This window comes from Typopeltis vanoorti, chromosome 2 (assembly GCF_054136105.1).
Source record: "Typopeltis vanoorti isolate ZY-2024b chromosome 2, IOZ_Tvanoo_1.0, whole genome shotgun sequence".
In the NCBI taxonomy this organism is placed as follows: Eukaryota; Metazoa; Arthropoda; class Arachnida; order Uropygi; family Thelyphonidae; genus Typopeltis; species Typopeltis vanoorti.
The window spans coordinates 117,221,845-117,236,301 of NC_143550.1; the positions used below are offsets into that span (position 1 = coordinate 117,221,845).

The following is a 14,457-nucleotide window of genomic DNA, read 5'->3' on the forward strand; positions in this document are numbered from 1 at the left end:
CATAATGGTGGATAGGAATTTGATGTTCAAAGGTCAACATAGCAAATAGCAAAAGTTGCAAATACAACTCAGAGGATAAGTGATGCTGAAACAAACCTTGACTTGAAGATTAAAGAAGTAATTTGGCCTCTTCATAAGGCCTTGATAATACTGCAGCTGGATTATTGTGTGCAGACTTGGTCTCCTGGGTTTCAAAGGATAAAGAAGCTGCAGAAAGGGAGCAAAGAAGAGTTACAAAGATTATATTCAGATTATGGGATTTAGATTATGAGGACTAATTGCAAATATGTGGATTAAAGACTTAACAGGAGAAAGAGGGTGATATGATAAGCGTTGTTTAAACTTCTCAATGGTTGTTATAGAATATTGTCTAATGAAATTTTTGCATTATATGGAAGGTAGAGAGAGAACACGGAGGCATCCATGGAAGTTAAGTTTGTTCTCAGTCAAGAAAAGGGTAAGAGCTAGATTTTTCTCTCGCAGAGCAGTGAGTGGAATAGTTGCCTTTAGGGTGGTGAATGCATCTAGTGTGAATGAATTTAAGGGAAGGTATAGTGATTTATAGCCTATCTAAAGGTCTCAGCTAATAATGTTTGGCACTTAATATGGTGGTAGGCTGTTTTAATTTTAGTGTATAATATGGTCTTCAAATTTCTCTTAAAATACCGAGAAAGAATAGTCTTATTCGAAAATAAATATATTATTACCACAATATCAGATTAAAAATTTAAGCTAGCATTTTTTGAGTCAAAGCTGATTATGGCAAGTGTTCTAATTAACACGAAATCTGCATTTGATTCAGAAATATCAAGCAAAGTCAATAATCACTCTTTTATCAAAAAAAAAGAAAAAAAAAAAAAGAAAATGACTGTCAGAAAATCATGATAGAAAGAAAAATAACTGCAAATTATGGCATTGTAAACCATAATAAATTGCAGAAAAACATTACTGATGACATGATTATATATTTTAATAGACCAGAGTTAAAAAGAACTGATAATCCATTAATGTGGTGGCAAGTGTGGAAAATTATGTTGTCCATTTTTGAGTAAAATAGCAAGGAAATTTTGCTAAGCATCAATTCCTGCATATATGGCAAACATTTTTTTTTAATTTATTTTTTATTACAGAAGCTAGAAAAAGCAAAATTTAATTTCTGTATTTTCATCATGTGGTAACGTTATTAAGTGAAATATTACCATGATGCATTTTGTAATCTGTCTTGAATCTTCAATATTAAATTATAAAATCAATTTTTAAAGAGTACATTTTTTGTTCAAAACTTTTTTGTAAAATTTAATTCGCCGAACTTTGATGAAATGTTTAGTGCTTCGATTGAAGTACAAACTGAATATTTGATATTCTTTTATTCTGCCAAATCATGCTTCAGTATATCTCTAAGAAAAACAGTACCGATGAGATTTTTTTCTTTTAATTTTATTTCCTATTAAATGTATGAATAGTTTTTCTTCAGTACCTGTTCATATATTTCAAACTCAATCACAAAGCAGTATGACAAGTAAACAAGTCATAGTTGTACATTGAAATTTAAGTTCCAAGGCAATCAATAACTTTTAGAATTTGCCTTTTATTAATGCTTTCACATTATACGTTTTAGTGGCTTGTCAGCTGGGCGAAACTGCTAGCTCTCATTGGAAACAAGGAAGAAACCTAGAATACTCCAGTAGCTTTCGTTTAAAAGTGAATACCAATCAGTCAATAAATAATTAAGATAAGATCCTTCATTTTGGCAGTGATATTTTTTAATATCACTGCCAAAATGAAGCAAGCCTTTTTCTATTCCTTTTCTTCATTAATATATAAGCAATTTTCGGTTGCAGATCCTCTGCAAGTTTTCACAGAACTCATTATTGAGAATGATGACCAAGATCAATTATATCAAAGTATTTTGCAGAAGTGTTCTGTTATTGAACAAAAATTATTTAAAAAACAATGATATGTGCATGCACTAACACTGGGCAAAATAAGGCTGAAGAAAGGCAACCAAGTCATGCCTACACTCCTAAATGGCACCCTCTAGTTGGGTAAATTGGGTAGTCTTGGCCACTGAGGCTGAAGATCTTAGGATGAATGCTTCCCAAATTCGGGACAGTCTTGTGCAGCCAAATTTGTTAAGGTTTGGAAAGTTTTTCAGGACAGACAGATTCAAGGAATAACCTTTCATATTTGTATTTGCTGTGGTGTAATAGAGTGGTCTTCGTCCAGCATATCTTGTGGCGGGAATCCAAAGCATGGTCAGCAAGTCCTGATTGGAATGGATGTAGTCCTATGTTCAGAAATTCTGATATTGGCTGTCCTTCCTGTTTGGCCATAGTAGGACAGTTTGCAACTGCAAGGGACCTGGTAAGTCTAGGGAATGTGGCTGATCTTTGGTGGAGCTGTTAAGAGATGCCAATTTTTATGGGGTCTGTAAGTGATTGTAAGGTTGTATTTCCTTAGGATTTTTGTCGGATGTGTCCCAATCCAGATATATGGAATGGTGATAAATCTTCAGTATCTCGGCTCTGAAGGGTGAGCGGAGGGGGTTGCAGTTACAGGGTTTTAATATTTTTGGAGATTGCAGTCATTGGCTAAGAAAATGTTGAGGGTTGCATGTCAAGTTCAGCAGTTAGGGCACTGTTATTAGAACTGATTAATTTTACCTTGTTACATAGGGTTTTTATAATCTCATATTGTTGGGAGTGTAGGAGGGCAACTGCTGATGAATGTATCTACCTGTATGTGTAGGTTTGCTGTGAACTGAGATCTATTAGGCTGGCATGTAATTGGAGTGGCCAGGAATGAGGTTTTCCTTTTCTAAGATAAACTGGATCCTGGGGTGTTGATTGTTTCGATGTGTTAAGAAATTGTAAAGCATATTGGCCATGTGGCGAAATGGAGAACACATCATAGCCAGACAGTGGGTTTACACGGGGCAGATTTTAAGGCTTTTTCTTGAAAGGTCTCCATTAAGAAGTTCGCCAGGGATGGAGAACTCATGGCTGTTCCCTCTGTTTGTAGAATTTTCCTTGGCAAATAAAACAGCTTGAGTTCACGGTGAACTGAAACAGTGCTGAGACATCAGGAGGAAATATATTAGGAAGAGATATCTGGAGGATATGACTTGGATGAGGCCTAAGATTTTTTGAGTGGGACATTAGTGAATAAAGAGGAAACATCAAAATTGCCCATTATGTCGATGTGTTGGAATGTTAGATTTTCTATACTGGTTTTAAAGTGAAGCTGAGTTTTTTTTATGTGTAAAGATGTGTTGCCAGTATATTGTGTGGGCACTTTAGCTAATTTGTATGTGGGTGGATCAATGGTATCCACAATGGGACGTAATGGCACATATATGGACTAACAAAATCCGTAAACATTTTGCTTATGGATTTTTGGTAGTTCATATATCTGGGAGAAGGGGGGATCTAGAGTTATAAGAGCTATAGGTCCTTCTTGGAAACCTATATAGTCTATAGGTCTCCATGAAGAAGTTACTGCCTTACTTCTAGAATGATCTAGAGGTAAGGAGGCAAGCTTACCTGTATAATCTAATTGGTTTAAAACCACAGTGACATTTTCCTTATCTGCTTTGATAATTACTATTCTGTTGTTTTAATTTCTCGCTGAGCTTCAAAATCTTTTCTTGGTAGGTTGCTTTTTGGTGGTTAAGCATGAGTGAGACATTGGCTACATTCAGTCTGATGTTATAGTGAGTTTATGTGGGGTAGAGTTTAAGGCTTTTCTTCAACAATCTCCATGAAGAAGTTTCCTGCAGAAGAAATAATGATCCAAGCAGAACGAGATATCTAACAGGTCTCTTGCAGTTGCAAACTTTCCTACTATTGCCAAACAGGCAGGACAGCCAATATCAGAATTTCTGAACACATGGACAACATCTGGTTCCACTCAAACAGCCACTTAGGACTTGCTGACCATGCTTTGGACACTCATCACAAGATATACTGGAAGAAGACCACTCTATTATACCACAGCAAATACAAATATGAAACTATATTCCTTAAATCTGCCTCAGTCCTGAAAAACTTTCCAAACCTTAACAAATTTGGGTGCATGAGACTGTCCCAAATTTGGGAAGCGTTCATCCTAAGATCTTCAGCCTCAGTGCAACCGAAAGGGCTTTGGAGTCTAAGTCTTAAAATACTTCAAAACTTCTTAACAAATATCAATTTGTCTAAACATCCAAACTTTTTTATGAAGCTTCAAAATTAGCAGCATAATGAACAAGATCTCATAACTATTTCAATATTAGATTTGAAAGCTTTCCAATCATATATGAACACAATCTAATGCTTTCTTTTTCTGTCAAACTTGAGTTCCATACATAAATGTTAACAAGTATATATTTCAGATGTGAGGATGTTAGAGGGGGGAAAAAAAAAAGATATGTTTTGAATTAGATAACCTCTTTCTCTCCCCACTATATAATCACACAGGCTTTCACAATGTCTAATATAGTGCATATTTTCCTATTTCATATGATAATACTGGAAATTACACAATCTCCACTTCAAAATAAAGTATCCATTATAGTTTAAAAATTACTATAAAATGACTTAATTATTTTATAACAATTTAGAATATTAAAAAATGCATTGACCAGTTTTATACATTTATATCTAGCAACTTCATGGTTGCAGGTTGGGGAAAAAACTGTTAGAACAGAAACAATCAAACACGAGGGTATAATAATCTGATCCATGGAACACTTCATTATTGATTCTTAAAGAAGATGAAGTTTAGAATGTTAAAAGATCTGATTAGAGATTTCCAGACATCATTTAAGATAAGACCCTGGTTTCTGCTGAGGAAGCCATATAATTAAATGGCTGCACCCATAATTTCCTTTATGACTGCCATATTTGTGTGTGTTTGTTCAGTTTTTTAAATGCTTTACTTTTTAAACTTAATTGATTTTCCAATAAAATAGAAAAAGCTATTTAATTTTTCATTGTTATTCATTTTATTTTTAGGCATCTTCCTGTTTTCAAACTGATTGTACATTTGAATTTCTCAACAATTAAATTTATATATATTTCCTTCCATGTTTCCCCTTAGATACTTGGTCATATCCAATCCATGAGCCAATTTGTTAAACAGATCTAGTTAAATACAAATCATATGATCCTCTAAAAAAAAAAAAAAAAATCTACAGGTACTTCAAATATTATAGCATACTTTTGTCAATCTTCAAAAGAAACAAGAGGCTGAGCATCTGTGCATATAAAAAAGGATACCAGGAAAGAAAGCAGTGGGTTTTAATAATTTTATAATTTTGTAATGCTATCCTTCAGATTTTTGTTCCAAAAGCCTCAAAGTATATAGAGAAAGAGAGAAAAAAAAACAGAAATCACACACACATACATACAGTACTTTGTTCATCCATATTTTGATTCTTTTAGTATATATAGAATATACAACATTGTATTGATTTCATTATAAAAAAAAATTAAGTACTTTGTTCAAATATTTTCGTTATTTGGAATTATATTAAAAAAAGGTAAATTTAATACCATGAATATCCAAATATTAAACTAAATTATATGCACAAAAAATTTAATCTGCACAGAAGTGAAATACAGGAAAAAACTTTTTAAGAGATTTATAAAGTGGTAATTAACCATATACAAAAGACAAAACATATTTATTAAAAGATAGTTCAAACATGCTTCTAGGAACAAATTTCTGAACTCCAAATAGAATTACATTACAGTATTCAAATATTTTTACTGGGAACAAAAGGGGGGGAAATGCAAGAAGCATATAAGTTTCTTTAAGACTGCGCACTATAGACTGTGCAGTCTTAAAAAACTTTGTATTGTAGAATAAAAATAATTCAAGAGGAATAACAAATATCTTAATAAAAAAATCACTATTTTTGTATTCATCAAGTGTAGCTTCAACTTTCCATGAATTTTAAAATTAATATTATGAAAGATATGTCATATCTGGATCCCTATTTGGTCAAAAGTGATTGCTTCTTCTCCCTGCCCATTTTTCTGGGATATAATGATTCTTAGTCAACTAGTTATTTACTTTCTGAGAATATGCATATATATTGACATTGAATTTTGTCAATGATTTTTGTCCTTTTTTTTTTTTTTTTAAACCTTCCTAACAATAAATTTCATAAAAATACATTTACATCAAAATTGCTAAAAGATGTTAACTCTTTTATCACATTTCTTTCTTACCTCTGCTCTAATGCTATTGCACTTGTTCTGCATTTAATAAGATGCTTCTCACTGGCCAACTGGCCAGTGGTTCTACTTTAATGCAACCAAAAAAAAAAGTAAAAAAATTCATGAGATTGTAGGCTTTCTTAACTTATGTAAAATACAACTCACACAAACCCACAAATCATGAGTTTACATTTATACTTAAGATTCAAGGAAATGTTCTGATTAAATTTATAATCAAAATAGTTAGTTTGATTAGTGGTGAATTAATGTGTTGTGTACTTTGCATGCTCAGAAAAAACTGAGTTAGCAGGTCAATTGTGGAATAGATAAATGGTACTTTGAAAGATATTAACTAGAGAAGAATGAAGTAAACTGAAAATAAATAAACTGAGACGAGAAATAACACAACCAAATACAATTGTGTTATGCTGAACAAAATACTCAATACTTACTATTATATTAAAAGTACAGGAATTGTAACAATTGCCGAATGCAAACTATATGTAAATTGTAAAACTTAGACACACTGATATAAATGGTACAATTTTTTACATTTTCTGATATGCAGAAATATGAGTTACCAACCAATTAATAAAGATTTGAAAATTTTGATTAACCGATTTAACAAAATAATCTTGACATATCAGATCGCAAACTATAATTTCAGCCATCATTAAGTAACAAAAACACTCAAATGTCTATTTAAGCTTCTTATAAATATTTTTCCAAAAAACAAATTTTCAATTCAGCCTTTGTACATATGCACACTTGTTACACGCAGGAACACTAGTAAACATAATATCCTTGTAGGCAACATTCAAATGGAAAATTAACTACTTTAAGTAGCTGGTGAACTTTAGACACGTCTCTTAAATCCAAATATGATTTCTTCATATTCAGTTTTCATTATCTTCTTCTAAATATATGCATTCAAATGGAAATAAGGGATGTTTCACATGAGCAAACATAAATAGATGAAGGAAGTTCTGTGTTTATTCATATGAAGTAGGAATGATAAATGAGACCAATAGCACTTGTGCCAAACCACACTGCACAGAGCCACCATGTCATGAAACCAAGTACACCACGATATAAAACCGGAGTGAATACTCGTTTAAGATTGGACAGAGTCAATGAAAACTGTTCACTTGTGGCCAATATAGAATTCTCATTCATCTCAGGTGCTGGAGTAATTACAGAAGAGTTTGTTACTGATGCCTGAGTAACCCAAAAGTAGCTTCCCCATGTGTATTCACCTATTTTAAAAAAATACATACATCAGTAAAATAATTACAATAGCATTTAGAATCAAGATTTAAACTGTGAAATTTTTTTTATTTTTTGTTTACTTAAGTAGCAAATTATACAAGAAATCATATTCTTGCTTTTGTCTATATTATAGCCAAAAAGTACGCAAAGGCTTACAAGTGTAATTACTTCAAAATTGTTTTGCATATATATATATATATATATATATATATATATATATATATATATATATATATATATATATATATATATATATATATAAGGGTTGGACAAAATAATGTGAACACCATTGTTATACGGGTTAATATTATTAGCATATACTACACTGTAAAAAAAACATGAATACAGTTTGTTGTTTTTTTTTCTTTGTTTGTGTTGACTAGGTTGTATGTCAGTGTAATACAAGTTGTGTTTCGACAGCAGTTAGTACAAACTATCAGTTGAAATGGGTGACTTGTCAGACTTCCAAAGAGGGGCATCTGTAACCAAAACAACCCAATAGGTCGGTGTGTTAAGAGCAACAGTCTCAATAGTTATGATGCATACACAAAGCATGAAAATACTTCATCAGCAAAAAAGAATAGTAGCCAAAACTGAAATTGAATGACAGGGACCATTAAACACTAACAGGAATTGTGTCCAAACAACACAGAACTACTGCAGCACAAGTAACAGCTGAACTCAACATCCATGGACAATCTGAAATTGTCAATCTAAACCTTTAATCACAGAATCCAATGCAAAACTGCAAAAGAGATGGTGTCAGAAACATAAAACCTGGACAGCTGATAATGGAAACAAGTGATATGGTCAGATGAGTCAGCATTTACTTTATTCCCAACAACAGGTAGGATGTATGTATGGAGAACCCCCCCCCAAGGAAATGTACAATTCAGATTGTCTGGTTCCAACTGTCAAACATGGGTTTGATTTGGTTGACCATATCTTAGTATTCAGCTGGCTCCATCATAATCCTAAATGTTGAAAGTTTATTTTTTCACTTGGTTAGAGTATGATAAAATTAGTTTAATCCTTTATCCAAGTGTGAGCAAACAAAGTTTGCGCCTGAAGTATCTTCAGGACTAGGGTAAAGTGATACAACACCAGGGCAACTCATTGCAAAGGTGGAGAAAGCTACCAACACTCCTAACTCAGTATCTCCTATAATGCAAAACACATCTCCTTGCGGATATGTCTAATGTTAAGCATTAAAGGAAGGGCCACTACCCAGACTAGTTTCGACCTTTATTGAGGTCTCTTCAGTGGGAGCCAGGCCCTAGTGGAAATACCAGGCAGAAGCATTAGCAAGTCATCTCTACCTATAGGAGTTGCCAAATGGTGTGCCACCCTTTTTTAATAAATTACTCTGGATTTAGAGAAAGATGTTGAAAGTTTATTTTTTCACTTGGTTAGAGTATGATAAAATTAGTTTAATCCTTTATCCAAGTGTGAGCAAACAAAGTTTGCGCCTGAAGTATCTTCAGGACTAGGGTAAAGTGATACAACACCAGGGCAACTCATTGCAAAGGTGGAGAGACCTCAATAAAGGTCGAAACTAGTCTGGGTAGTGGCCCTTCCTTTAATGCTTAACATTAGACATATCCGCAAGGAGATGTGTTTTGCATTATAGGAGATACTGAGTTAGGAGTGTTGGTAGCTTTCTCCACCTTTGCAATGAGTTGCCCTGGTGTTGTATCACTTTACCCTAGTCCTGAAGATACTTCAGGCGCAAACTTTGTTTGCTCACACTTGGATAAAGGATTAAACTAATTTTATCATACTCTAACCAAGTGAAAAAATAAACTTTCAACATCTTTCTCTAAATCCAGAGTAATTTATTAAAAAAGGGTGGCACACCATTTGGCAACTCCTATAGGTAGAGATGACTTGCTAATGCTTCTGCCTGGTATTTCCACTAGGGCCTGGCTCCCACTGAAGAGACCTCAATAAAGGTCGAAACTAGTCTGGGTAGTGGCCCTTCCTTTAATGCTTAACATTAGACATATCTGCAAGGAGATGTGTTTTGCATTATAGGAGATACTGAGTTAGGAGTGTTGGTAGCTTTCTCCACCTTTGCAATGAGTTGCCCTGGTGTTGTATCACTTTACCCTAGTCCTGAAGATACTTCAGGCGCAAACTTTGTTTGCTCACACTTGGATAAAGGATTAAACTAATTTTATCATACTCTAACCAAGTGAAAAAATAAACTTTCAACATCTTTCTCTAAATCCAGAGTAATTTATTAAAAAAGGGTGGCACACCATTTGGCAACTCCTATAGGTAGAGATGACTTGCTAATGCTTCTGCCTGGTATTTCCACTAGGGCCTGGCTCCCACTGAAGAGACCTCAATAAAGGTCGAAACTAGTCTGGGTAGTGGCCCTTCCTTTAATGCTTAACATTAGACATATCCGCAAGGAGATGTGTTTTGCATTATAGGAGATACTGAGTTAGGAGTGTTGGTAGCTTTCTCCACCTTTGCAATGAGTTGCCCTGGTGTTGTATCACTTTACCCTAGTCCTGAAGATACTTCAGGCGCAAACTTTGTTTGCTCACACTTGGATAAAGGATTAAACTAATTTTATCATACTCTAACCAAGTGAAAAAATAAACTTTCAACATCTTTCTCTAAATCCAGAGTAATTTATTAAAAAAGGGTGGCACACCATTTGGCAACTCCTATAGGTAGAGATGACTTGCTAATGCTTCTGCCTGGTATTTCCACTAGGGCCTGGCTCCCACTGAAGAGACCTCAATAAAGGTCGAAACTAGTCTGGGTAGTGGCCCTTCCTTTAATGCTTAACATTAGACATATCCGCAAGGAGATGTGTTTTGCATTATAGGAGATACTGAGTTAGGAGTGTTGGTAGCTTTCTCCACCTTTGCAATGAGTTGCCCTGGTGTTGTATCACTTTACCCTAGTCCTGAAGATACTTCAGGCGCAAACTTTGTTTGCTCACACTTGGATAAAGGATTAAACTAATTTTATCATAATCCTAAATGGCTGAGTTCCTGCCAGCACGTACATGGATTCTGGCTGATCCAAATATTGTTTCCCAACAATGATGCCATTTTTCAAATTGATAATGCACCCATACACAGCCAGTAGAGTTCACTCCTGGTTTGAGTAGCACTGAGAAGAACTTTAACATCTGTCCTGGCCAGCTCAATCACCTGACTTGAACATCTTCGAACCATTGTGGGCAATTTTGGAGAGCATAATGAGAAGCAGATTCCCTCCTCTATCATCTCTCAAGCAATTGGCAGATATTCTAATTGACAAATGACACATTCCACTGGAGACTACTGAAAAGTTATATGAATTTATTCCAAGATGATTGCCATCAGTATTAAAGGCAAATGGTGGTTCCACGCTTTATTATAAAAGACATAGCTTATTTTGCAGATGTTCACATCATGTGTGTATATACATATATATGGCCCTTACCACAGTATGCTCCATAACTGCTATTAATGTTTCTGGCTGTGTTGCCCTAATTTCTGCACAGTTGTTCTCCTTCAGCTGTTGAATTGTCTGGGGCATGTTCATATACAGCTTTTTTTTTTTTTTCAAGTAATGCCATAGGAAGAAGTTGGCAGCCGTCAGATCTGGAGAACATGATGACCAATTAATTCCACGAGTTTGGTTTGTTGGGTTGTGAACTTTCCCATTATTAATTTTCTTACTGTTCCTTAGAATACCTTAAAAAAAAAAAAAATGACAAAATTAATAATCAAAACAGTTATTCTCATTTTAAATTCCTTCATGACTTATGTGCCACACTGTATATATTTCCAAGGGTGATGTTTTTCACAGTGGTGAATATTTAGGATAGCTTGTAATGATGCAAATTGTCTTCTATACAAAAATCATAACATATCCAGCATGGCTGGCCGAGTGGTTAGCTTATCCACTCTACAGCCAAAATACCACTGCGCAGACATGGATGCTTGTGATTGTCTATGGAAATGCTAGTCGTGGGCAGTAGATGGCGTTGTTGTAGTTGGTAGAAACAAGAGAGCTGTAGAGTAGGTGCCCTCCCTCGATGAGTCTTTGGACTCCCTAGAGTTATCATGTAATAATAATAATAATAACAACGACATAGGCCTAGGTGAACATATGGATGAGATCAAGAAGGACTTCTTATAAGCTATAATTTATAAGATTTATATATCATCATCATCAAATTCCTGCCATGTACCCTCAAGGGGTGTACAGGATATGACAGTACTACATGAAAAAATTACATCATTACTAACTTCCTATCTACAATTTTCCTCCAAATCAGTCTGTTACTTGTCCAGACTCCAACATTATCAGATCTTATATTTCTATCGTCTAAGGCACTTTGTAACGTATCAATCCACCTATATCTTGGTCTTCCTCTGGGTTGTTTTGCTGCCAACCTGGCAGAGAACACTTGTTTTGCTAATGTTTCCTCTCCCATTCTGTTCAAGTGACCATACCACCTGAGATTAGCTCTGCTAATGCATTCCTGGATGCTGACAATGTCAAGTTCTTTCCTAATATCCTCATTTTTAATATGATATTGCCATTGATGCCATCTGTTCACGCCTCTAATCTTTCTCAGGACTCTCATATCTGCGGTCTCTAGTCTTTGGTCAAGTGTTTTACTTCTGACCCAGCTCTCAGATCTATAAGTTAAAACTGGTTTGAACACTGTCTTGTATACAGCTAATTTAGTGTTCAGACTAATTTCTCTCTTATTCCATATGAATTTATTCAATTGACTTCCCACCATACCAGCTTTGCTGATTCTGTTGTCTATTTCAATATTTAATTTACCATCTTCAGTAAAAATAGTCCCTAAGTAGCTGAAATATTTTACTTGTTCCACAGGTTCTCCATTCACAACACAGTTGACATTTTCAATGATTCTGCCCATTTTCATTGTCTTTGTCTTTTTATTGCTGACCTTCATACCAAATCTATTACAACAGCAATTGAATTTAGTCAGAGAATCTTGCAGACTTGTAGTGGATTTATTTAGAAGTATAACATCATCCGCATAAAGCAAAGAGCTGACATTAACATCTCCAATTTTGATATCAGGTTTAATACCACTTTCCTTCATAATGTGATCCATATAGATAATGAATAACAGAGGGGATAATGTACATCCTTGTCTCACACCAGATTTAACATTAAACCATCTTCCTGTACTTCCTTCAATTCTAACTGCTGACTTGCAACTCAAATAAAGACTAAGTATTGCTTGATATAATGCCCCATTGACACCATATAACTGCAGCATATTGAATAGCTTCTCTCTTGGCACCTTGTCATATGCCTTTTCCAAATCGACAAAACTTAAATACAGATCTTTGTTATATTCCCATGCTTTCTCAACTATTTGTTGTAAAGTGAAGATCTGATCCTGACAGCCTCTATTTGGCCTGAATCCAGCTTGTTCTTCACCAAACTTTTTTTCCACAATTCTTCTTAACCGTTTCTCAAGTATACTTGCATAGATCTTGCCAGGAACACTCAGTAGGGAAATACCTCTGTAATTCTCACATTCAGTTTTATTTCCCTTTTTATATATGGGTACTATGAGAGCTCTACTCCAATCATCGGGAATTCGTCCCTCTGTCCAGGCTTTCTGAACTATGCAGTGCAGCCACTGTAAAACTTTTATACCACCATACTTCAGCATTTCTGGTCGAATATCATCTACTCCTGCTGCCTTTCCACATTTCAAGATTTTGATGGCTTTTTCTACTTCAAGTATGGATATGTATTCCTGACTTCATGCCTGGTCAGTGTTTTTTTTTATCAGTGTGCTGTCATCACTGCTTGTTTCATTTAGCAGTTTTTCAAAGTAATTACTCCATACTTCAAGGATATCTTTTTCTACCATTTTCATGTCACCTTTATCATCTCTAACTCCTTTTACAGCACTCTTTCCTCCATTCCTAAGCTTCTTCAACAACCTCCAGAATATTTTGCCACCTTCTTGATATTTATTTTCTATATTCTTGCCAAAGTCCTCCCATGATTTTTGTTTAGCTAGTTTTACACACTGTTTAGCTTTCTTACATTTGTCTCTGTATTCTGTAAGAGTAAAAGCTGACTTATTTGCCAGGAACTTTTGATATGCTTTCTTCTTTTCCTTCACTGCCTCTTTAACGTCCTGTGTCCACCAGGGAGTTCTGATTTTTTTATCCTTGCACACAACCTCACCACATGCCTCTCTGGCAGAATCAATCAATGTTTTCTTCAGAGTTTGCCACTGAATCTCCAAGGTTTGATTCCTATTCTCAAACTCTTTCATTTTCTTTTCAATAATCTTTCTGTATTTTAGTCTACAGTTCACATCTGAGAGAGCTGCTCAACTTTTATTCGCTTTAAAACTTTCTTACATGTCATTCTTTTCAATATGAAATTCAATTTTATCCTGCTCAAGACTAAATAGTGATCACTTCCAATTTCAAATCCTCTGTACACTCTGGTGTCTTGCACCAGGGAGAAAACATCACTATCAACAATAACATAGTCAATGATACTTTTTTTATTCCTTGCCTCTTCTCTCCATGTGAATTTGTGCACATTTTTATTTTGGAACATGGTGTTAGTAATAACCAGTCCATGTCCTGAGCAAAAATCCAACAGGTATTTGCATTATTATTAGCTTTGCTCTGTTCTCCAAATTTTCCCAAAACATTTTTGTATGTCTGACAATCACTTCCTACTCTGCTATTTAGATCCCCAACAAGGACCAACTTTTCCTTTTTCATTGTGTCAGTAGCTTTCTCTAGAGCTTCAAAAAATTCTACCTTAGTAGAGCTTTCTGTGGGACCATAGGCACAAATAAGTCTCATTTTCCAGTTCTCTACTCTGATATTTGCCCATATCAGTCTACTTGACACTGCCTGCCAATCAAGAAGATGAGCCTAGTATTTTATGTTGAATACTATGGCTACTCCATCTTTTCCTTGATTGTCATTGCCTGAATATAACATTT

General features: G+C 34.7%; 1 protein-coding gene across 2 annotated transcripts in view; it reads right to left on the bottom strand.

Moving 5' to 3' along the window:
- Positions 1–1,348: 1,348 nt before the first annotated feature.
- The window catches only part of emei (transmembrane protein 161-like emei), an 89,019-nt gene continuing 75,910 nt past the window's right edge, over positions 1,349–14,457 (bottom strand). For both annotated transcript variants that reach the window (XM_090412838.1, XM_090412847.1), the window contains exon 11: positions 1,349–7,459. In XM_090412838.1, the coding sequence (XP_090268964.1) occupies positions 7,200–7,459 (260 nt within the window). In that variant the 3' untranslated portion in view covers positions 1,349–7,199. The remainder of the gene's footprint in view (positions 7,460–14,457) is intronic.